Source organism: Nicotiana tabacum, chromosome 8, assembly GCF_000715075.1.
Source record: "Nicotiana tabacum cultivar K326 chromosome 8, ASM71507v2, whole genome shotgun sequence".
Taxonomy (NCBI): domain Eukaryota; kingdom Viridiplantae; phylum Streptophyta; class Magnoliopsida; order Solanales; family Solanaceae; genus Nicotiana; species Nicotiana tabacum.
In genome coordinates, this window is record NC_134087.1 from 187,212,278 (window position 1) to 187,236,533 (window position 24,256).

At 36.5% G+C, this 24,256-nt stretch overlaps 2 protein-coding genes and 1 non-coding gene across 5 annotated transcripts; 2 read left to right on the forward strand and 1 right to left on the reverse strand.

The window, feature by feature from the left end:
* Window positions 1-4,574: 4,574 nt before the first annotated feature.
* LOC107775103 (uncharacterized) lies at window positions 4,575-7,921 on the forward strand. Its single transcript, XM_016594786.2, has 2 exons — window positions 4,575-4,986; window positions 7,661-7,921. Exons 1-2 carry the CDS (start codon window positions 4,743-4,745, stop codon window positions 7,888-7,890), a joined length of 474 nt encoding a protein of 157 aa, XP_016450272.1. The 5' UTR covers window positions 4,575-4,742; the 3' UTR covers window positions 7,891-7,921.
* Window positions 7,922-8,751: 830 nt separating this feature from the next.
* Window positions 8,752-8,824, reverse strand: TRNAV-UAC (transfer RNA valine (anticodon UAC)). The gene has a single exon. It is a non-coding gene; the product is annotated as a tRNA-Val (tRNA).
* An 8,029-nt stretch (window positions 8,825-16,853) lies between these two features.
* On the forward strand, window positions 16,854-21,292 carry LOC107781512 (uncharacterized). Of its 3 annotated transcripts, XR_012693829.1 has the most exons (6): window positions 16,859-17,710; window positions 19,321-19,393; window positions 19,478-19,732; window positions 20,218-20,354; window positions 20,432-20,808; window positions 20,882-21,292. XR_012693829.1 is itself a non-coding variant. In XM_075218853.1 (5 exons), the coding sequence occupies exons 3-4, from the start codon at window positions 20,079-20,081 to the stop codon at window positions 20,570-20,572; spliced, it is 417 nt and encodes a 138-aa protein (XP_075074954.1). In that variant the 5' UTR covers window positions 16,859-17,710; window positions 19,256-19,393; window positions 19,478-20,078; the 3' UTR covers window positions 20,573-20,808; window positions 20,882-21,292. The 3 variants fall into 3 exon arrangements, 2 of the variants coding, with proteins under 2 accessions (XP_016457711.2, XP_075074954.1); XM_075218853.1 differs by having other exon boundaries at window positions 19,256-19,393; window positions 19,478-20,354; XM_016602225.2 differs by having other exon boundaries at window positions 16,854-19,393; window positions 19,478-20,354.
* The last annotated feature ends 2,964 nt before the right edge of the window (window positions 21,293-24,256 follow it).

Genomic DNA, 24,256 nt, shown 5'->3' on the forward strand with positions numbered 1-24,256 from the left:
GTAATTATGTATTATTCCTTTTGAAAATAAAAGGAATAAAGTAAGTCCTTTTATTTTTATCTTGTTTTTTGTCCAATCGATGAGTTAATTTTATTATTTGAAAATTAAACAAGTACTTCAAATGCTAGTGCCGTAATAAACAGGAGACGTCCTCTTCAAGAGCATCGTAAACATATGAGGGTCCTCTCTTACGAAACCCTCATGGTAAAGGGTTGATTCCGGAAGAACTTATGCCCCGAATTCAAATGCTATCGGGAAAAAATACACCCAAAGCCTCGCATAACTCGACGCAATAAAGTAAAATTTGCACAATACTTAAATGAAAAGTACGCAAAGAGAAAAACTTGCGCAATACTTAAACGAAAAAATACTTCTATATACAACAAACGTGCCAAACAACACAAGTACAAAAGTATGAAAAAGAAAAACAAAATGAAAAGAAAGCAAAAAAGCTAAGCTACTGCATCCCTAAAATCCGGAGGAAGAGAAGCATCTGCACCCCCAGGAGAAGTAGGCGGATTCGCCGCTGGCTCAAGATCTTGGCCTTTACCATCTTGGCATTTACCACTATCCCCTTCAGGTTCTTCTTCAGTTCCCGAGAATTCGGAACCGAAACCAAAAGAGTCAGTACCATCAGGTTGAACCGGAAGACCCCTTCGGGCAGTAGAACTCCAGCTCACGAGCCTTGGCAATTTCGGCATCAAGGTCAATGATGCCCGCTTTGGCCTCTTCCAAGATTTTTCTCCTCATGCTATACATATAATATGTTTTTTCAATTATGAGAGAAGCCGCTTGGCATCGAAGTTCTTCCTTAAGACAGTCAACCTTAGTCGAAAGGTTATCCCACTCGGATCTAGCGGCCTGGAGGCTGACATCAAGGTCACTGATCGGGCATACTTCTCCTCAGCAGCAGCAACTTCTTTAGCTTTGGAGTTCAAGATTGCCTTCAAATTATTTAGTCTTTCAGTAGAGGCAGCCTCGCGAACGGCAGCAGCAAGAACGACATTTTGAACCTCAACCCACTTTGCCTTAGCTTCTTCAAATTGTACCCTTATCATGGCGGCATTTTGGCTAAGGGTCACTACCTCTTGCTCGCTTTGCTGCAACCAAGCCTCCAACTCAACGGCCTCAGCAGCTTGTGCTTCCAGTTCCGAGAGTCGAGCAGCAATTTGATCCCATTTGGCTAACAATATTGATCTCGCTCGGAGGTTAGTTTCTCCTTGTGAAGGATTAACCTCTGAAGGCCCTCTGAAGCAAGGAAGTTAGCCTGCAAAACAGAAGTACAAATTAAATCCTACCATAATAAAGATAGAAGGAACAACACAAGTAACAAAGATCATACCGCCGCTGCGTTGTGCATGGCATTGTTTACCATACACTCTCCCGAGAGAGACTGTATTTTACTTCTATCCTTCTCTAAATCCAGAGGCTTCAGATGATTAGCAAGTTTCACCGGCCGGGAAAATAGATGGCATCCGGTAGAAACAGAGATGGAAATACTCCTCCTCCTCTAAGGATCTTCGGAGGGGACAAAATAATTATGCCTCAAATTCCCGTGAACTGGGGACTGGGGAAGAGGGATATCCTCATTTCGAATGACTGTGGCCCGTGGAAATGATGTAGCCGTTGCTGGTGGCGAAGGCAAAGTTGGCAAAGATGGAGATGAAGTTGATGGTGTTGTAGGTTAAGAAGCAACTGCACCAAAAGCAGTGCTAGTTATTGGTTGCTCATCAATCGAAGATGGAAGAGACCCGGTACCCAACCTCACGGTACCAGGAACAATGACTAGGACTCGAAAGAGAGAGTTAGCATCTTCCACTACATCATATTCCCCAGAGCGCAGGGACGTCATCCTCGGTTGGCGTAACTATCTCAATAGATTGACTATTCTGTTGAGCTGATGAAGGTCGTCGTCTTCTATGTAGAGAATCCCCCTCATCACTGGCTCCTCCATTATCATCGATCACTACAGTGTCTGCGGCTGGCTCGCATGCAGTGCCCTTCGCCTTTTTATTTTTACTCTAAGTCGTGGATGAATGTCACCTTTTTGGTTGCTTGTTCTCCGGCTGGGGACTCCGAGAAGAAGAACTTGCACCGAAAGCAGACCCGATGACACCCGTTCAGGTGAAAGCCTCCTGCAACAACCTCATCGCATCAACAAGATCAACCTAAACGGCCTCATCGGGGACGGTAACAGAGCCTTGCGGAAGACCTAAATTCAACAGGAAAGAAAAGTTAACCAATTTTCCTATACAAAAAGTAAAAACAAGATAAGTTCAACTTACTATGATTTTTGGCCTTCTACTCGTATTTAAGGGCTAGTTCTTTCCACTTGAGGGTCTCAGGCATAGTGACATCCAAAATTTTCTGGATCCACTGGTCCAAGCCTTCAATCCTTGGTGGTATCCACCGAGTTGTTGAAATAATGAAAGAAAAAGAATCAATAATAGCATGAAATAATCTTTAAATAGAAGGAAAGACAGACGATGAACTTACGAGTACGATTCCATGATTTAGGAAAGGATAGAGTCGTGGCCGGGATGATATCCCTGGTGGAAACTGCAACGAATTGCCGCATCCATCCACGGTCGTTGTCATCGTCCATGCTGGTTAGCAAATCATGGTAACCACGTTTACTAAAGTTTATCAGTCGAGCCAGGGATAACTCTTCTCCCGTCTTCTAGAATAGACGCCGAAGACAAGCAACCGTCTGGCACACAGAAGGGCTCACATGTGGCAAGCAGACTTGGTAACGGAAGCAAAACTCCAAGATAACAGGGTCAAGCCCCCAACCAATGAGAGCAGGCCCAAAGTGAAGGGATAAGTGTAAACATACGTAAAACCCTTCTTGGAGAAGGTTACCAACTCTGCTAGGTCAGGAGCAATGATGTTCAAATTTTGACAACCATAGTCTTTCTTCAGAGCAAGGATGCTAGAAGGACGGATGGAAGAAGGATATACCCAAACAACCCATGTAGGGGGAGGGGGGTTAGCAGAAAGGTACTTATCTTCGAAGTCTTTAGTTGTAGTAAGCCTTCTAGGGATAATGAAGCTCACCGTAGGAGGAGCAGCATCATCAGTATTCTTTTTGTTTTTTGAAGTACTGGAATTTCTGGAAGAGGAGGCCATTATTATCAGAAGGAAGTAATGGTTTTTCTCTGAAGAAGAAGATTAAAGGAAGTTGTGCGAGTTGAGTAAAGAGAGTTTGAGAGAGTTTAGAAAATTATGAAGTGTAAAAAGGAGAAGATTGATGCGTATAAATAAAGATATAGGCGGCTAAGATTGTGGCCATAATTGCCTTAAGAACTAGCGAAAATATTGCGGAATCATGGGATGACGTGTGTTTAGGGCATTAAATGCGGAGAGACGTGCATCTAATTAACCGTCAAAAACTTTATAGAGGGGGTTAGAGAATTTCCCGCCAAGAAAGCTATCTTCACTAACTTTCCGGTGACACAAGGATGTGTGCCACCGGAAAGCAAAGGGACTATCTGTATAGGGTAAAATATGTTCATATTAAATGCTCACATAATAAAGTGACACGTGGAGCCGAATGCAGATAGAAAGCAAGGCGAATGGCAACCAGGTCCGAAGGCAGCAATCCCGTTTGTGTCTGAAGGGAATGATATCCATAACGACAAAATAAATGTCTGTCACCCAATAACATTTAATGGAGAATGTCCTATAGCATTAACTGCGTAGTCCGTTACAGAGAATATGATATTCATTGTCTGCTATTACACATTCTTCAATGACCCCCATAATCGTCATTTAAGAGGGACTTGATCCTAGAACCTTATTTTCTAGGAACAATTATAAATAGTGAGTTCAACAGCCATTGTAAGGAGAATTTTCTGACAAGCTCATACTATACACTGTTCAAAACTCAACAATATTTTATCTTCTTGCTTATTAATATCGTTATTACTGTCTCCGGAAGCTCTGCTCCTGGAACCAGGATTTCTGTTGTCTTATCTCGATTTCAACGCTAAGTTTTACATTCTTGTTTAATTTATTTATCATTTTGGGATCAAACCGATTCACTTGTGATAAACCACGTATAAATTCAATTGTATTGTTTACGAGTAAACAAATGTGTAAAATTGTATAAAATTATTTTATACATTATTTTTGTATTACTAATTTATATACTAATAAACAGTATAAAAACAATGTACATTATATTTCTAACTATTAAAATGTTAAAAATATTTTTAAAAAATTGCAAAAATAAAGTAAAGCTTTTAAGATATGCTAATGTTAAAAAACTTTTCGGGATGAATAGAAACATAAAATTTTTAAATTTTTTGAATTAAAATTAATATATTTAGAGGATGCTTAATATATTTAAAAACTAATAAAAATATGGTCTAAAAAAGCTCATTTTGACTCTATAGTTATTATGACACCTAAAATTGAATGGGTGATTTGCACAAATAGGATACTTCAGTACCACTTTTGATTTTTTGACTCTTGATAATTTTGTGGGGAGAATTTCAAGCCTAACAAGTGTTACTATTTGCTTGCCCGACGAGTAATATTTTTAATGTTAGACCTAGGTTTGTCCGTGATACAAGCAAGGATAAAAAAACAAGAACATTCATCTTTGGGGTCAATGGATGTAATTTCCTAAAATTTGAATCGAGGGAGTATTTTTTGTGACCCAGTTGAGTTTTGTTATTAACCTAGTTATTATATACGCAGAGTCAAAGACCCATCAGAGACTTTAGGAAATCCAAGAAATGGAAACGGGAGTGATAGTTGAACTGCAGAGAAACTCACCACATTGGGCTAAGGTAGTTAACGAAATAGTGAGAATAGAGAAGAAGATTTTCCCTAAACACGAGTCATTGGCTCGATCCTTTGATGAAGAACTCAGAAAGAAGAACAGTGGGTTGCTGTACACCCAAGTAGGTGCAGATATTGCTGGTTATGTCATGTACTCTTGGCCTTCTTCCCTTTGTGCTTGCATCACTAAATTAGCAGGTCTGAATAAAGCGAACCCCTTTTCATCTTGCTTAAGTTTTCCTGTTAGTAGTTGGTCTTATTCTTGAATTTATCTTATTGTTCTTTGATTGGAGTTGGTATGATTACTTAAGTGTTATGCTTTTTCGGAGTCTTTTAGCCCATTTAGAGATTTTTATACTAATAGAAAATATAAATAGCTTCTGATACTCTTTATTTTTCTTTTATTCTAGTTAATATTGGAGTGAGATAATTTAAATGATGAATTATGGTAAGTGAGATTTTTATAGCCAACCTAACTTGTCTGGGAGTGACGCATTGTAGTCATTATTGGTTGTTCTTGGATTGGAGTCTATAAGCTGATATTAGAAAAATAGCTTTTTGAAAATATAAAAGAAGATAAAATGCATTCACTGTTGAGGTATCCTAAAATTGATGCCGTGGGATTAGGGATGAAGTCAAAAGGCTAATCAGTTCTTGTTGATGACTGGAATTTTTATAGTAACAACAACAACAAACCCAGTGATTTCCCACAAGTGGATCTGGGGAGGGTAGTGTGTACGTAGGCCTTAGCCCTACCCTGTGAGGTCGGGATTTTTATAGTAACACTCCAAATTCTGGTCTGGGACTGAAGTTAAGGTGTAATTTTCGACTACATCCAAATGTTTTGCTGGGAAGTTGAGATACTATTCTGCTGCAATTACCAAGTAACATTTGATTGATTGCTATCTCACAGTGTAAACTGGAAGTTGCAGCTAAATTGCTACTAAGTTTAAAAAACACACGTAAAATACTTATTCTCCCATGAGCATGGTTTTGGGCTAGGTAAATGACCACAGGAGGAGGATTCTTTTTTGTTTTGGTAAATGATTTCATACGCGCTAAAGCAGCAGAAATCAAAACAAATAAAGAGGAATTGGGCCATCTTTCCTAGAGAAGCCGCCCGTCTTTCACGCTAGCGGTATGCTTCTTCTAGCTCTACTGCCTAGCTATTTCTTCAATATGATAGAGGAAGCTTTTGGTCCGTACCTGTACAACTAGGGAGTGGGGGAAGTTGAATAGTAAACTAAATGAAGATGAGTCTCTAGGCTTAAGAGCGGAGGCAATAGCTGCCTATTCTGCGGCACTTATTCCCACAGCCTATAAGATTAATAACTGGCAATGGCAACTATTGCCTCTCTGTAAGCTCTCTAACTTGAGCAACTACTGGTAATCATAATTTGGGATGGAGAAAGGATTTGTAAATCACTGGACTTACTTAGTTTCCCAAAAGATTACTCTGCTTGTAATCGTTGTTGACATGCTGGTCTATGAAACTTGAACCAATGTGACTCACAATTAGGTTGGGAACTAATTTTGGCATGAAGAAGTTGAATTCATGGAATTGCACCAGCTCTGGGTGAGATGTGGATAGGACCAATTGGTGAGATCAGATAGAAAGTTATGATCATGACTCATCAGGAACTCATGTCTGATGTGACGTAGCATATGAGAAAGCACAATCAGTAGTGTGAATGTGACTATAGCTTGAACATTCAAAAGATAAAGATACTTATTCGGAGAGCCTGAATCTGTAATCAAGTTGTCTTTCTAAGAAGAACATGCTTGAAGGCATTTGCCAACAAGTTCTAATCTGTGTGAACAGATGGGTAAGAAAAGTTGCTTTTGCTCATTCAATGCATTTCAATATAGCTGGATTGGATGAGCATTTTATGAAGGATCCAGGTCTAATAAATTAGAGAAGTGTCATGCATTTTTCCTCTTCGAGCAAGCTGATATGTTAATAATGATGTGTTGGCACCTCCGGAACAAAGAATTGAACAGGGTGTTTAGCAGTTGTAATTTGTAAAAGAGATGCTGCCGTAGTAACCCGATACAGGTGCTAGTGAGAGGTAGCAGGTATTCTGTGGAATAGTTTAGGTCTGTGTAAGTTGTGGCCTGGACACCATCGGCATTGAAAATACATCCATAATCATTAGTTTGGCTACTGAGGATTTGTATGACTAGGTAGGGTATTTCATGCTGACCAAAATCTGACCTTGTTTAACCTGCTACTCAAATTAGGATGACTAAAGCTTAATTAGCTACTATTGAGGAACATTGAACCTTGAAATAGCTAGCAGTTTGTTTTTAAGGAATTTTGCAGGAGAGTTCAGTTAAATCTTTCTCTGACCCTCATCATATTAAATTGCTCGGGAAAGAAAACAGGTGAATTGGTATTTTTATTGAGTATTCCTGATAGGTCAGTTAAGCATTGTCTATCATCATTTGCATAGAAGAGAAAACCTTCTTGCTTGTGATGTTTTTTTTCCTTTTTTTTCCGCTTTTGGAAGAATTGCTTTGGTTCTCTCAATGGTTGTAAATTTGTTATCATGATTTTTTACCCAAAAATAAAATAAAATTAACCTTTAAAGAATTTAAATGGAGAAACATGGTTAGTGAGGATCCATACAGCCGACTCCAACTTGTTTTGGACTGAGGCATAGTTGTTGTAACTTCTTTAAATGTTTAAAGGGTTTTTTTATACTACATGCCTGTCGCTTTCCTGTTTGTTTTCTCATCGGCTGCATAAATCAGCACAAATTGAGATAGAGAGGGAAGTTCATATACAGTGTTTCCTTTTTCTTTTGACAAATAAAATATATTCGTACGTTTACTGATGCATCCTTCCTCTGGGGCTGGAAATAAACATCAGTGAAAGAGAATTACAGGGGACAAGGCCATGGAGAAAAATTGCTCAAGGCGGCGGTGCAGAAATGCAGAACAAGAAATGTTCATCGGATATCACTTCATGTAGATCCTACAAGGACTCCAGCAATGCAGCTATACAAGAAACTTGGTTTTCAAGTGGATACTCTTGTGGAGGGCTATTACTCTTCAGATAGAAATGCCTATAGGATGTATTTGGATTTTGACATGGAATAGCATAGTGAAATAAGAGAGAACTTTTATCTTTCCCCTGATTCAGCAGCTGCTCATATTCTTTAAAATGTGCAACAGAGATTTGTAGAAATGACACCAGGTAGCCACTCTAAAGGGCTGCTATTTAGGAATTAGCCAATGCGTCCTGAATTTTAGTTTTTAAGGACAAAAATGTTTTGCATTGTCCTGAAGTTGAGATTTTTAGTTAAAAATTCAGAGCAAAATAAGTACTGGCTTATCTCTAAATAGCATCCCTAAGAATAACTATCTGTCCACTTGCCCCCAGAGATTTCTAACTTCCCTTACAAACGTCTGGCTGGGAAAATTACATTCACAATTGGCCTTGAAATTTCACCATTGTTATATGCAATATGCCCTCAAATTGAAATAGGAGAATACTAGGAAATGCCCAAAGAAAGCACAGTAGAATTTGATAAATAAAGCACACTGAAAATGGTAAGAGTTTTGAGTGCAAAATAAAAGCATGTGTGCCTTCTTGCAAAGCTAAGCAAGTAAATAAGAAGAGCTTGGTGGAGGAAAATAAAGTGGCAAAACAAATATTTTCAAGGTCTGTAGCTAAAGGAAAGTTCTCACTTTCTCTTGAACCGGGAAACACCACTCTCTAAGTAAAGGTAAGATTTTTAGCCCTCTAGATCATTCCATCTAACGTACAATAGGAACAACCGAAAAAAGGGCCAAGCCTCTGAAATATCCAAAGAAAGCACGCTAAGATCTAACAATTAAAAGAAAAATGAAAAAAAGAATTTGAATACCAAAGCATAGCTTATTCTGTATCTTTTGCAAGTAATGTGTACATAATCATAACTAAAAATGAAGAAATTTGATGTGGAAAAGCAAAAAAGATGTTGCTGCCCAGGATCGAACTGGGGACCTTTAGTGTGTAAGACTAACGTGATAACCACTACACCACAGCAACCTGTTTGCTAATAGTGATGTTATTTTAATATATAGTAAATCTAATATTAAATCGTAAGTACATGCTTTTTAATTGGTATAGGTCATGGTTTCTGTGTCCCTACTACTCGTGATAGAAGTTTTAGTGACTGCAGATATACAGTTAAACCTATGGGTGTCTAACGGGTGGGCCGGGCCGGCCTGGTTAGGGAAATTTAGTACCCGTACGGGTTGTGGTCCGGGCCGGTTACAGGTTGGGGCATACCGGATTTAACGGGTTCGGGTTCATCAGGGTAAAAATTGAACCGTAAAGGTTACGGGTACAAGGGGCCGGGCCGGACCGGGTTAGTGTAATTTTTTATTTTTTTATTATTTTGTATAACTATTGTAAGTTATATTAATATAAAGTAAAAATATAAAGAATACAATGAAGATGAGAAAAAATTGCACTTATAAATTGCAAGTGCTACATTTATTTCAAAATTACAAAATTGAAGTTTGCATTTAACAAGTAAATTAACAAAAAAATAGTAAAACTAAATTTTCATGCATAATAATACTTCAAATTAATCTAACAAACTAAAACATTAAGCATAAATATGTCTAATAATTTTAAAATAACACATTTTGTCTCAAATCAACTTAAATACGAATTTCCGGAGGACGCTCAAGACAAGTCTTCATATGCCTCCTTAAACTGCATGTGCCACACTTTGGACGAAGATTTAAGATTCGACCACAATTCTTGCACTTTACTTTCTGAACTTCTTCATTTTCTTCCACCAACTCAAAGTGTTCCCAAACATATGAGCGCACTCTAGAAGTACGAGGCATGATTTAACTTCAATTGAGAATTTGAGATTGAGAAATGAGAGATGAGTGAAGAAATGAAGAAGAGGGGGAGTGTATTTATAGTTTTTCAAAGGGGTGTTAATTTAAAAAACAAAAACAAAAAATGGGCTATTCGTGCAATTCAACCGTTGGGCAACAACCATAATGGGAAATGGACCGTTGCCAATAGTCAGATTTAGGCCCACAAGTAAAAAAAAAATAGTTACCTTTATACCGGTCTGGGCCGGTTAACCAGATGAACAAATGATTTGTGTCGAGCGGTTTTGACTGGTCCGGTTAACTGGTTGTCAAAACATGAACGGACCAAACCTCCTACCCCTTTAACCCAGCCCCACCCGGCCCCCTTGTACCGGTCCAGGCCGGTTCCGGTTTCAACCGGTCTGGGCCAGTCTGGAAATGGGATGACCCGGCCCGTTAGACACCCTTAGTTAAACCTCTCTATAACAGCCTTATTTGTTCTGATATTTTTAGATGCTATAGTGAAGTGTTGTTATAGAGGACATATATTATAACATAACATAATAATTGGTTGCGAGAAAAACTCGATTGTTATAGTGAATGACTATTATATGAGGATACTGTTATAGATAGGTCTGACTGTACTCTTGAACAGAAACTAGGAAGTGGTATATATGGTATAAAAAAACACCTCATGTTTGAATCTTTTGATTGTGGTTATTGAGGGAAAAAATCCAGTCTAGTAATATTGCCTCAGGTAATATTCAATAAACTTTTAGATTTATGTCATGGGGATCATAAAATAATTAATGGCTAAGATTCATCTTAAATCCTATACTTATCAAAAAAAATTAAATTGGCAAAAATTTCAAAAAACAGTCGTTAATATTAATCATGTTTCTTACTTTTAAAATGCAAAATAAAGCAAAATATGGGCATCAGATGAATTTTCCGAAAAATTATTGTTAAGAAATTTGATAATATTTGGCATATTATCACCACGTAAATAGAGAAGATGGATACTTGTATTTGTAATTTAGTGTATTATTTGTAAAATTGCTTTCAAAGCATAGAAGAAATGTCATTCCAATATAATCATTTATAGAGAGCACTGCATATTACTTTATTTGTAGTTAAAGTAATAAACATGAATCGATTACGGCTACCGCTAGTATATATATTTTCATTATTAGTTTTTTTTGGTAACTATAGGAATTGATATGAATCGTAGCCATTAGTTATTTTATATTCGACGTGGCATAGTGTTAGCAAGTACACTGTATTTGTAAAATAATTCTGGAAATATAAATGAACATAAACAGAAATGAACAACAAAATAACATAAAACCAATTCGAGCCCACTGAATTCACAGTGTTTCCTTAAGGAATTTAATCCCCTCCTAGTACCCAAGGTTATGGATTATTTCCTCCCAAGATAGAACGAATTACACACTGGTGTAGTGGTACTTCAAACCCCAGTGTTTCAGCGAACAAAAAGTTCGGTAGCAAATCACACTTACTGTTGCTTTGTTTGATGCTAAAAGTATGCAGAAGAAGGAGAAGAAACTCAGAAAATCGTATGGAAATTCTGAGTAGAATAGTGTTGTATTTATAGCCAAAGTTGGGCTGAAATCTGAAGAGGTGCAACTCTTCAGAATGGTTGTTTATGCAAAACGGCCACAACATACATGCCATTACTTAAATGGCTATTTGCTCAACAATAAAGAGGGAAAATTGAAGAGGGTAGTTAATTTTCTGTTACCAAAACAGAAAAACGGATTGAGAATTTAATATTAATATTTATTTTAATATTAATATTCTTTTATTAAAACAAATATTTAATAACATTTCTGTTAATATTTTACTATTAACAAATAAATTTTGTCCAAAAAAATAATCAATCAATCATTTGACTATATCCGAAGCCGAAGCCGAGCGAGCGACGATGACGACGACGCGAGGCTTGCCTTCTTCTCAACCCTTTAAGAGTTAGAAGAAAAGCAATTGCTTATATACCCATAAAAAAACTCTTCCTCTTCCAATATGGGACAATGTCCCTTTGCCAAGGGGACAAACTTAAAATTTCACTCAAAAATTTCATTTCTCTCCATTTTCCATTCACCATCTTTTAAGTATTTAATATAATTAAATACATAAAACCCAACACATAGATCTAAATAGCTATTGAATATTACTTGAGGCAATATTATTTGACTGGATATTTTTCCGTTATTGAGTTGGACCTATAATATAATTTATTGATTCACGAAAATTCAGTAGCTTTTGTCCAATCCCACTAAAAATTGGAAGGTCCTATTTTTTATTCATTACTCAATTATTGGTATATATCGAATGGCAAGTTAAACCCTACGTTTTAGAAAGAACTTATATGCGCCGATGGTATAAAGAATATTTTCACAATCCAGCTTTTAGTTTAAAAGGGAATTCCAAGCAACACTTTATAATAAGCATTGATTAGTAATTAATTTAAAAAGTAAGTAACATGTTATAATATATCAAATCATAGTAATCGTGTAAAGATTATTCACACTATTAGCAAATTGAATTCGAGTCTTGAAATTGGCTCTTAAATGAAGAACTTTGTGTGAACAACTCTACATTTGTATATGGTTACATTACAAAGATGATGAAGAAAGTGTTTTTATTAGGAAATTTTGATAAATGCTCACCGATACAGACTATAGAATTGAATCTACCCATTATGAATATGATTCCACATAAATAGATTTTTATTCCCAATTGACAAGTGATGGAGTCAAATCGCTATAAGTACAAACTACAAAGTATAAACCCAGTAAAACATGAATTAATTGGATCTTTCTGTCCTCATTTCCTTTCTTAGAATTGTAAGAATCATGATATTCCAGTATATTTAAAGAACAATCATATTATGTTTTTGACATTTCCATTGGCTAGAGAGCAAATCGTGGATATGATTCTTCTTTAAATACACCAAAATGTTATAGTTCTTACAATTCTGAGAAAGGGAACGAGGATAAAAGAGTCGAAGAGAGAAAAGAGAAGGGAACTTGAAAGTGTAAATAGTGTTTAACTCTTTCGGCATTTTCTGTGTGATGTTTGTCTTTCATGTTTTCTCGCGCAGAACTTATATAGGCGTGATGGGAATTTAGAGTTATAGAAGAAAAGGAAATCAAGATTTAGTGAACTTAAATAGTTGCCATATTTTTGAGATATTAGTAATTAGAAGAAGTTTTTCCTGAGATTTGATTTTGAGATAAATGGGAAGTGTTTGGATTTTGAGGAGAAGAAAGAAAACATATAAGAAGAAACATAAGACACAATTCATAAAACAACACTTTGCATAATTGCATAACTTTATCTTAATCTTCATTTTATTAAAAAGAAAAACTCATGACTTGATTTTCCTTTTTTATATCAATTAATTATGTTACAGTGCACTACTAGGGCCTCTACCTTCATTAGATAGGAGTAAGGTCTGTGAACACATTATCCTCCTCATATCCCAAATATGAAAATATACTGGATATGTTGTTGTTGTTGTTGGTGCACAACTAGGGCTTGAATTTAAATCCCCCTCTCCATATGGGTTCACAATTAAGGACAGATTGATCCACATCTGTATTAATCTAATTTGATCAAATATTCAAGATTCAATAAATTCATAACTTCTTTAGTGACATAGTTAAACTTATAACGACACTTGCTAAGGAAAAAACAAAGAGACTATGAGTATACAATATATTTACATGCAAACTAAAATAGAACAAATATAACTAAAAAATAGTTAATTAAGAAGTCGACCAAAAGAATAGAAAATTTTAGGCGCTCAAACGTGGATCACAAATTTTAACCATCAAGAAGTGAGTTAGAATAAGAGATTAAGAAAATAAAATGGGTTTATTTGCACAAATAGTAACTTATGTGGTCTTGTATTTAGAAGTTGGCTACTTTTTAAAGGCAGAATGACCTAAATGACACATATACTTATCACACTTTGTCATGCTGGTCCCCAAACTTCACTTGTTTTCATCCAGACACTTTAACTTGATCAAAGTCTATATTTTAAGCCCCTATGACCATTGACCAAGCACACGTGGCAACAAAATGGTTGAGCTGGACAAAGTGGGTGTAATTCACGCGGACAACGAGCGTGCATATTAAAATTTTGAACAAGAAATAATTAAAATAAGAATAAAAAAATTATGAAAATAAAAATGAAAAATAAATTAAAAAGATAAGGCAGAATGGCCTAAATGACACTTGTACTTCACCCACTTTATCATGCCGATCCCCAAACTTAGATATTTGCCAATTGAACACTTATACTCATTCAAAACGTGAATAATAAACGCTTATCTAAGGAGGCTGCCAGTGTGTGTATGACAATCACCTACACGTAAGATGTCACGTCAATAAAATAAAACCACGTAGGCTCCAAGTCACATATGATGGCCAAATAGGATAAAAAATCGGCAAAGGATTATTTACCCCCCCCCCCAAACCCACATTTTCCCCTCATTTTATAATTATCCGCGTACTTGGGGCTTAGATAGTATCGAACAACAGTGAGTCTCTCCTCTCTTCTCCGTCGTTGTTGCCGGGATTTTCATCTGTACTGTTGTTATCAAAGTTTGTGGGGTAATTCTTCATTTGTTCTTCATATTTGTCTTTATTGTTCTTCATTTCCCTCTATTTATGGGGCTTTTGCTCTGTTTAGGGTTTTTTAGGGGAAGGTTGGGTTAGGTCATAATTGCTGTTTAATATCCCTTAATATATAGGGCTTTTGTTGTGTTTTGCTACATGTTAGAATGAAAGCCCTTTTTAATGTAGTGTCATGTATGTAATGGCATATTTGGTTATTCCGTTTAGTGTTTTGAGTTTTTGTTATCAAAGCAGAATTTCATCCGATGTTTATGCATTTTTTTGTGATGTTTGTTGGGTATCCTTCTTGTTAATGGTCCACCACAGTATTTCTGAATATTATAAGGCATTGTGGGGACGAAAAAGGAATCTTGGAAGCTTTTTTACTTTAAAAATCTTTCTTTTTTGTTGGTTTGTTTATGGAGTTGTGTAAAGGTGCAACTTTTGATAACAAATTGCATAGATAACACTGTTTTTTTTTACTTTGCAGGTATGAAAAGAAAATGGCTTCAACCCTAGTTAACCTACAAATCCACCACAGTGGTAATTTTGTATTCGACCCTGACCTAAGGTATGCAAATGGACTAACTTGTCCTCAATTAACTACAGTTGATGTTGATGAGCTACATATTTTGTTGTTTCACAAGTTTGCTAGTGACTTAGGATTTTTATAAGTTGATTTGTTTGGATGCAAAGTTAACAAAAAGGGTGGTTATTACATTTTAAAAACAGATGTTGATGTGTTAAAGTTTCTTAATACATTGAAAGGTGGTGACTTTGTTGATGTTTGTATTGTCCATAAAATTAGTGAGCCTATTCTTGTTGAGGACATAACTGAACTAGACCCTACTATACAAACAGATGGGCATGACAGTGGGTTAAATACTAGGGCTGATGTGTCACCTCCCAACTATGATATAAATATGACTGAAAAGGGGGCAAATAGAAATGAAGAGATAGAAGAATCAGATGAAGGTGAAGGTAATAACTTCTCATCCTATCACCTTCAAACATTAGAATCTGATTTTGATGAGGACCTTGATGATTCTGAAGGGCCTGACTCACTGTTTGATATAGATGAGAACATTGAAGAATGTAGTGATTTGGAAGATGATATAGCTGAAATTAGACAGCCTAAACTCAACAAAAAGAAGGATGCCCAAGTAAATGTAGATGAGATACCATCTGGTCCAATTGGTATAGATGCTGGTTTTGAAGATATGCATAAAAACAAAAGGAGAAAATATGAAGGGAAACTAGGAGGGGATGACAAGTATTTTGATAGCTCAGATCCAGGTAGTGAGTGTAGTGATGATGAAAGAGAACTTGTTTGCCCTGATGAAGTAAGGGATGCACAAGCTAGGAATCCAAGTAAGAAGGTCTACTTTGACACAACTTGCCAAAAAATATTTTTTGAACTGTATATGATATTTGAGAATGTTGTACAGTTTAGAGAGGCATTGCAGACATATTCTATTCAAAAAAGGTGTGAACCTTAAGTTGAAACCTAATGAGAAGGAAATGGTTAGGGCAAAGTGCACAAAGAAAGGTTGTCCATGGCATATCCTTGGTAGCATAGAAGGCAGTACCTGTAATTTTAGGGTAATTACATACTACCCTGTCCATAAATGCTACAAGAAAATAAGGAACAAGATGTGTAACCCACCATGGATTGCAAAAAAATTCAAAGACAGAATAATTAATGAGCCTAAAATTAAGCTTCATCAGATTCAAGCCTTACTTAGGAAATCATATGGCTTATATGTGAGTAAAACTTCCCGTAGAAGAGTAAAAATGATAGTTATGAAGGAGAATATGGGTGATTACAAGAAAGAATTTACTAGGCTTCATGATTATGCAGAAATGCTAAAGTCTACTAATCCTGGCACTACTGTAGTGATAAGTGTTGATATGTGATTTTTGTCCCTCCCCAAATTTTTCGCATTTTAGCACGTAAATATTTAATTTAGCTTTAATGTAGCTATTTCAGCTTATTTTGACTCTTTTACTTTATTTTCATCACAAAAATAAAAATTACAAAAAAAATATATATAAATTTTAGTTTATTTATTTCTCATAAACTTTAAAAAATATAAAAATAGTACTTTATATTTTTATCTTTATATATATATATATATATATATATATATATATATATATATATATATATATATATATATATATATATATATATATATATATATAAAACGAAAATTGTAAAAAAATAGTTTAATTAATGTGTTGTAGCTTCTTTTTTTTTTTTTAAAAAAACTTGGAAAAATATAGAAATAGTTTCGTTTTAATTGTCAGTCTTATTTTTATAGTTATTTTTCTTATGTAGGATTAATTAAATAAATTCATGTTTTCATTCTCGATTCCGGGCAAAGAATGATATTCGGGTTCAAACGACCCATTTTTAGGCCTAATTTTCGAACCTAGCCCGTAACAATCCGAGCCCACCACACGTGGGGGACACAGACAAAACACAAGAACATGGGCACATGGACAAAGTAACATGGGAAGGCTTTTAAAATTGGACCATTTAGATTTAAAAGAAAAAAGAGAAAAAGCATATAAAAATACCCTACATTTACATATACACGGAGGAGCACATGAAAGGGGGGACTTAGACATTTTTTTGAAAAGAGAAAGGGAAGACCACTAAAATGGAGAAGAAGAAAAAAACTACCACGACCATAACTCCACCTCCTTCACGCCTCAAAACCACCACTGCCCGTCACCGGAAAAATCGTCCAGCGACCACCCTTCCACCTCTAGCAACCACCGTCGCCCCAGCTTCCTCTCCGTCTCACGACCACCATCAATAGCCCACCATCCCTCGCGAACCAGCAGCAACGTCGTCAACCAAACAGTCCGTCGACCACCCTATCCTCCAGCCAACAAGCTCCAGCTCCACCAAAACAGTCATCGCTGTTGCGCCATCACCTTCCTCACGTCCAAACGACTACCCCCTTTACGTCATCACCTTCCTCACGTTCAAACGACTACCCCCTTTACGTCATCACCTTCCTCATCGTCCACCCAGACCACCCTCATCGTCGCCATAGACTCCCTCCGTTCGTCGCTACATTCGTCAACCGGACGAGCTCAACCTCACTATCGAGCAACTAGATCGTCCCCGTCATCCATCTTCCAGTCGACAACCAATCAACCAGCCCCACGAACACCGGAGCCTCGTCGAGCAGCAGCTGTTGCTTCACGTTCTTCTCCTTCGAACACCATAACACCAGCCCCCAGGTCTCTAACCAATCAGCCCAGTTGCCGCTGTTTCTTCACTGTCGTCGCGCAGTCCGTCTGAGGTCATCGTTTGGGTTGTGCTCGTGGTTTCCGGTCTGAGATCTTTGAGCTTGACATCGAGGTTCCAAGGTTCCGTCGTTGAAGAGGTTTCCGATAGTTGTCGGTCCAGTTTGGTTGTTGTTCTTGCTTCAAACAGGTGCATACACATTTCTAAACTTGTGATATTTGCTTAAATGGAATAAAAATGGTATGGATTTCTTATGAACTGTTTGTGTGTCGTCTTTGTTGAATTGCTTTTGATTTTACCATGGATATTATTACCTATTAGAATTGTTGTTCCATATTTGTTTAACCTCGGATGACTTCATTGTTATTTCGTTTATTTCGTTTTTTCGTTTGAATTTTGTCTTATAAGATATGTTCCACAAAATGGGTACATGAAAGAAATAAGTTGTTGGATTTAGATTATAGCTTAACTATTAGTCTTCATGATTTAATTGTTAGTCTAATTCTATAATGCTTGCTTTACAATAGTCACAAAGTTTATATAAAAGAATAACGAACACCTAGTATACTTTTAGGCGCGCCTTTAATTTATTATCGTGATTACGGGTACGGTTCCCGTGATGTAGTTGTGATGCTTAATTTCTAAATTCGAGGGTTCATTTCATGTGACCCGGCTTCAATTTCGAACAAGGTTAGATAAAGCGTGTCGTGAAGCACAGGTGTTATGGTTTGAGATGTTTTAAATAACCTTGAATTTTTCCGAAATGTTAAAAGCTATTAAAATAATAACACCCTTTATGCTTTAACTTTTGTTTTAGCTTTAACTTTTGCTTTTGTTTTCCCTTTAAGCTTTAACTTTTGCTTTTGGCTTTAACTTTAGTTTAAACATATGTACAGCATGTGTCTATTGTTATTTGAAGTATTTTTAAGTTTGTTGTCAGACGAGCCTCGCCAAAAAAAAAAGTGCACAAACCGCGGAGCTCTCATAAATGTATATATTAAAAATACTTAGAATACGGGATGAGCCATCTAGCGAACTTCACGGCTTTCCCTAAAGATAATAACGCGTTAGACCTTTTAGGCGCGATTTTAATTAAATTACATTCTTAAATTCGGGTGCGCATTTATGTGACCCAAATCCAAATCTCAACGGAGTCGGAATGTATTAACAACCACGGGTGTATTGATTGCGACGTGGTTCGAGATGCATTTTCACGACGTTGCAATTTTATTAAAAAATAATAATAAAAGCGGTTTAAACTTAATAAAAGCACACAAGTTAACATGTATTAAAATCAGATATTTAGCCATTATAACAATTTAAGCGACCGTGCTAGAACCACGGGATCCGTGGGTGCCTAACACCTTCCCTCGGGTCAACAGAATACTTAGAACTTCTGGTTCGCAGACTTCATTTGGAAAGTCGAATATTTTCCTCGAATTGGGATTCAAGATAAACCGGTGACTTGGGACACCAAAAGCCAAACCTTTCCCAAGTGGCGACTCTGAATTAAATAAATAATCTCATTTTCAAATAATGTCACTTAAAATGAAAAAACTCCCCTCATGCATTTATCCTTCGGGGTAGGCGCAAAAAGGAGGTGTGACAATAAGGACATATAATGATTCAATTCCTGGCAAGGAGGTGTTTATAGGCATTTATGTCTGTCTTGAAGCATTAAAAACTGGATGGTTAGAAAAGTGCAGAAACATAATTGGCTTTGCATTCCTAAAGGGGACATGCAAAAGTGAACTGCTTTGTCTCAAGGAATCAAAGGATACATGGTCTTGGTTTATCAGATGTCTCAAGCATGATCTAAACTTGACAGAAACTGAAGGAGAAGGGCTGACGGTCATGTCTGATACGCAGAAGGTATGATTTCTAATACTCTTTCGTTAAAGTGTAATTGTTTTCATTTATGTTTAAGTTATAACAATATAGTTTTTATGATTGTAGGGTCTTCATCTAGCAATAACTCAGTTATTGCCAAATACTGAGATGAGATGGTGTGCTAGACATATCTGGGCTAATTGGAAGCAAGCTTGGCCTAGTGAGGAAAGAAGGAAAAAATTCTGGTAGTGTGCAAGAGCTACATTTGAAGTTTACTTTAGCAAGAAGTTGGATGAAATGGACCAGCTGGGGGAGATATTGTTCAAGACTTACTGAAATATAACAAGGAAACATGGTGTAAGGCATACTTCAAAGAACATAGTAAGTGTGGTGTAGTGGAGAACAACATGTGTGAGACATTCAATAGTTGGATATTAACAGCTAGGCACAAGTCTATCATTACTATATTAGAGGAAATTAAAATCAAGTGTATGGAGAGGATGAATAGCATGAGAGATTTTTCTGAAAAATGGGTAGGTGAGATATCACCCATGGCTATGGAAATACTTGGAGAGAATGCTTAAAGGGCAGCCAAATGTGAAGTCAAATTTAATGGTGAAATAGGGTATGAGATCCATATAAACATGTTGTTAACTTTAGGACATGTACCTGTACTTGTAGATCATGACAACTCAAAGGAATTTCATGTGCACATGCAATTACAACAATGCATTATAAGAACTATGAGGGAAAGGATACCTACCTTAAGGCATATAGCAGATTTATTCAACCTTTAACTAGTATGAATTTATGGCCAAAAAGCACACTGCCAGCTATTGAGCCACCTGTTATAATTGCAATGCCAGGAAGGCCAAAGAACCAAAGGAGAAAAGCTGCTGATGAACCAAAGAAGAAGTTTGGGAAGGGTACAAGGATAGAGAGACAAATGAGATGTTCTTTGTGCAAGACTCTAGGACATAACAAGAAAGGATTCCCATTAACAGTAAGTATTAATGTTTGTTTTGTTGCTAATATTGAAAGAATTCAATTACTAGTGATAGTTTTGTTATGTGTATGCAGAGAAACCAAGGGGGAAGGGCTGGAACTAGTTCAGTTGGAGGTGAAACTGCTGAAAGTGGAACTGCAGCATTAGCAGCAGCTAGAAGTGCATCAGTACCAGAGTTGGATCATCAGCAGCAGCAGCTGGATCATCAACAATAGCTGGAAGTGCATCAGTACCAACAGCCGGATCATCAACAACACCTTCAACTATGGAAAGTGTTGCCTTCACTCTACTAATCATTGATCCAAGCACACAACAATCAACCAATATTACAGGAGGTCCAAAAAGGAAGACCAATGAGCCTAGAAGAGGTGGTGTAAATGTAGGGTCTAAGAGACCAAAGACAGCAGGATATAGTGTGCTATTTGATTCAAGTGGCACTGTTATACAGAGGGTAAATATTTTCACTTAATTACACAATGGTTTACTACATAATCCCTCACTCACAACCTTTTATTTTTGTGTAGTCTGGAACTACTGACAAAGTGGTACACAATTCTTCTACACTCATAAGTTCTGCTCCTACCAACATTGAACTTAGGTTCAAACCACTTGGACTAAAGTGGAAGGGCCGAGCAGCAGTTACACAAAGGCAGCTGCAAGAACAGAGTTACAGAAGGGCAAAGTCTACTACAACCACTCAAGCCACCCTAGTTACACAATCCACACCAAGCAGCCAAGCCACAACAAACATTAATTGAAGTGCTCAACTGATATTTACATATGTATGTGTTTTGTTGACTGTGGTAGACAATATTTTGTAAAGCTACTTCATTATGTATGTTTTTGTTGACCGCCTATCGTTGGCAATATTTTGTAAACCAACTCCCTTATTTTGGATGTTTTATTAACTGCCTATAACACATGCCATTATATTAGTACTTGTTGCTGTAATGGATCCTTTGTCAATATATTCCATGAATAAAATTTTACATCAACACAAAATATGTAGCCTAAACCCAGGAAATAAAAAAGTGCACTATCAATCCTAAACAAATAACATAATAGCTAACATTAGAACAACTACAACCACAATTATAATAACAACAACTCTGAACTTCGACCTTCCTTGTCTTCTTTGACAATAGCATCGATCACTCTTCTTAATAAGAGCCGCAAGAAGAGTCTTGTAGTGTTCTTCCTCAATCGCAGGATCAACCCATTTGAAAAGGCCATCACCTTCAGCAATCTCATATCTTCGGCAGCCTAAGAACCTCCTTCCAGGATGGTGGGTGTTCGTGACATTTTAAGATACGCAGCAACTCCACAATAACACAAAGGTTCCTTCCTCATTGTTGAAGGAGAAGAGGCGGCAATAGCTTATTTGTTGCAAGAGAAGCAGAAAAAAATTGACTTTCAAAACAAAAGGAAATGGCAAAAATTGATGGGCAACGAAGAGTCACAGGAAAATAAAATTTTATTTTTCACTGTTGAAGCTAACAAAGAAAGAAGAAGACATCAGATTTGCTAAATTTAGCTTCTATAATGTTCAACAATAGAGAATAAGGTAGGAAGAAGAAGATGGCTGTTAAATAGGCTAAATTATTACCGTTAGGGCTTTTTTAACTGTCTTCACGCCCCTTACAGGCGTATGAATCACGCACTGAAGCCACATATGACACATATGATAAACCACGTTGGATAAGCGTTTATTATTCACGTTTTGAATGAGTGTAAGTATTCAATTGGCGAATATCTAAATTTGGGGACCGACATGATAAAGTGGGTGAAGTACATGTGCCATTTAGGCTATTCTGCCAAAAGATAAAGATAAAATAAGTCAAAAAAGAAAAAAAGCAAAAGAAATATCGTCTCTTTCAGTTCTTCCCCGCAACTCCCCCCCCATTTAATTTCTTTTTCCTATTAACCCTACCCCCACCCCACTCAACAAACACCGCACCCCTCCCTTTCCTCTTCCCTTTTCGATTATTTCCCCCTGTATGTTTCTTCTTCTTCCCTCCCCACCCCCCAGAAAACCACCTCCGGCTCTTCCCTTTTTGATTTTCCCCCTGTATGCTTCTTTTTCTTCTTTTTCTTCTTCCCTACTCCCCTGTTCGTCCCTTCCAACAAAAAAAAAAACTAAATCCCTAAAGTCTCCTCAAACATCTCTGTATACTATAGTGTCATTTTTTTACCACTCTTGAATCCTGAACAAGTCAAAAATATACTAAAGGGGCAGCGGGTATTAATTTTCGAGCTAGACGAACAATGGACCATCGAACCTCTTCTCCGCCACCTAACGCCGTCAGCCATGAAAATGGACCATCGAACTTCTTCTCCCACTTTTCGATCTGGAAAAAAAATAATTTTTACTTAGTTTCTTTTCTTTACATATTTTAATTTTATTTCTATAATATAAAAATGGAAGAATTGGAAGGGAAAAGAGGAAGAACACGAAGAAAGAGAAGCAAGATGGGCAGGAGAAAGAACGTGAGGGGAGAGAGAAATCAATGAGGGAGGGGATTAGGGAATTAATGTTTGAATTTTATTTTTATTTTTTTATTTTAATTATTTTTAATCTACCATGTGACATGGCATCTACACATGGTTATTTTTTGACGTGACAACCAACGTGGAGGAGATTGTATTACACGCACCGGCAACTTCCTGTCATAAGCGTTTATTATACACAGTTTGAAGGAGTGTAAGGGTTCAATTGACAAATTGTCAAGTTTGAGGACTGACATGACAAAGTGACACAAGTATATGTGACATTTAAGCTATTCTGCCCTTTTTAAAATTAGATAAGTTGCCTAAAGTCTGAAAGCGGTCACATGATCCAAACTTTAAAATGGTCAAATTTTAAAGCAAGTGGCTAATTTTGTAAATACAAGGCCACAAAAGTAGCCACAACGGGTTTTCTCCTTTTTGGCAGGGGAATTTGGCTTTTGGCCCTTCATTTAAAAAACAAATTCACAGTCCTAAGCTGTGCAAAGGGGCAGGAAAAAAATAGAAGAATTACTTCAAATAGTCGCCCACCCAATTGCTTAAACTAAAAATATAGACGTATAATATATGCATAATTTATGTACTATATGATATAATTATGTATAATCAATTATTGAATGACATGAAATGGTCTTATCACTTGCTTTCAACCACGTACTGATAGGTACAAAAAAATCATCTAAGTTTTATAAACTTTTTAATAAATTTACATACACCTGATATAATATTATTAACCAACTTTATTTTACTTTATCAGTACGTAACTCGTTTGCTATATTTTAAAGCATTTGTAACATTGTATTTCTTGTGGAAGCTAAGGGTGAACCCTCTCATGCATTAACCTTTTTTAATTATCCAATAATATTAGTGAGCTTGATATATATTTAACTATTAATTGTTCAAATCTGAAAAGTAAATAATTCCTTTCTCGCGTTTCCAAAACACTTTAGATGGTCATGTGACTTTGTCAAAAGATCTTACAGGCACTAATCTTTGAGATTGGAACAACCTATCTAAAGTAAAGTGGTAAGCTTTTCTTCTTTTGATTGTGTAACCAAGTGAAATCCATAATTTTAGGAATTTTTTTCTCAAGTTATTCCTAAAAATGAGGACAGAGTTGTCTAAAAACAAAAAGAATACCATCGTGCGATCCACCATTTTTTTTTCCTAAGTATAAACACGAGTTTGAGGTTTCCAAATTAAAATTCGTTGTTCTTAAGGAGACAACACATTAGTCAAGAGATTAAAATTCTGTTTGGTTTAACTAATTAAAAGTAACCGATAAGTATTTGATGAGTTTACAATATCTTAGCTTTATGTTTTGATGATCTAACAAATTTACTGTCAAAGAATCAGATAAGGAACCTGATACACTTGATACACATCGCAAATCA

Bases quoted from the DNA above. Each gene is read 5' to 3' on its own strand.
- LOC107781512 (XM_016602225.2), top strand. From the start codon at position 20,079: ATGCATTATAAGAACTATGAGGGAAAGGATACCTACCTTAAGGCATAT. The intron at 20,355-20,431 runs GTAAGTATTAAT...ATGTGTATGCAG, and splicing joins AGAAAGGATTCCCATTAACA to AGAAACCAAGGGGGAAGGGC.
- LOC107775103 (XM_016594786.2), top strand. From the start codon at position 4,743: ATGGAAACGGGAGTGATAGTTGAACTGCAGAGAAACTCACCACATTGG. The intron at 4,987-7,660 runs GTCTGAATAAAG...AATAAACATCAG, and splicing joins TTGCATCACTAAATTAGCAG to TGAAAGAGAATTACAGGGGA.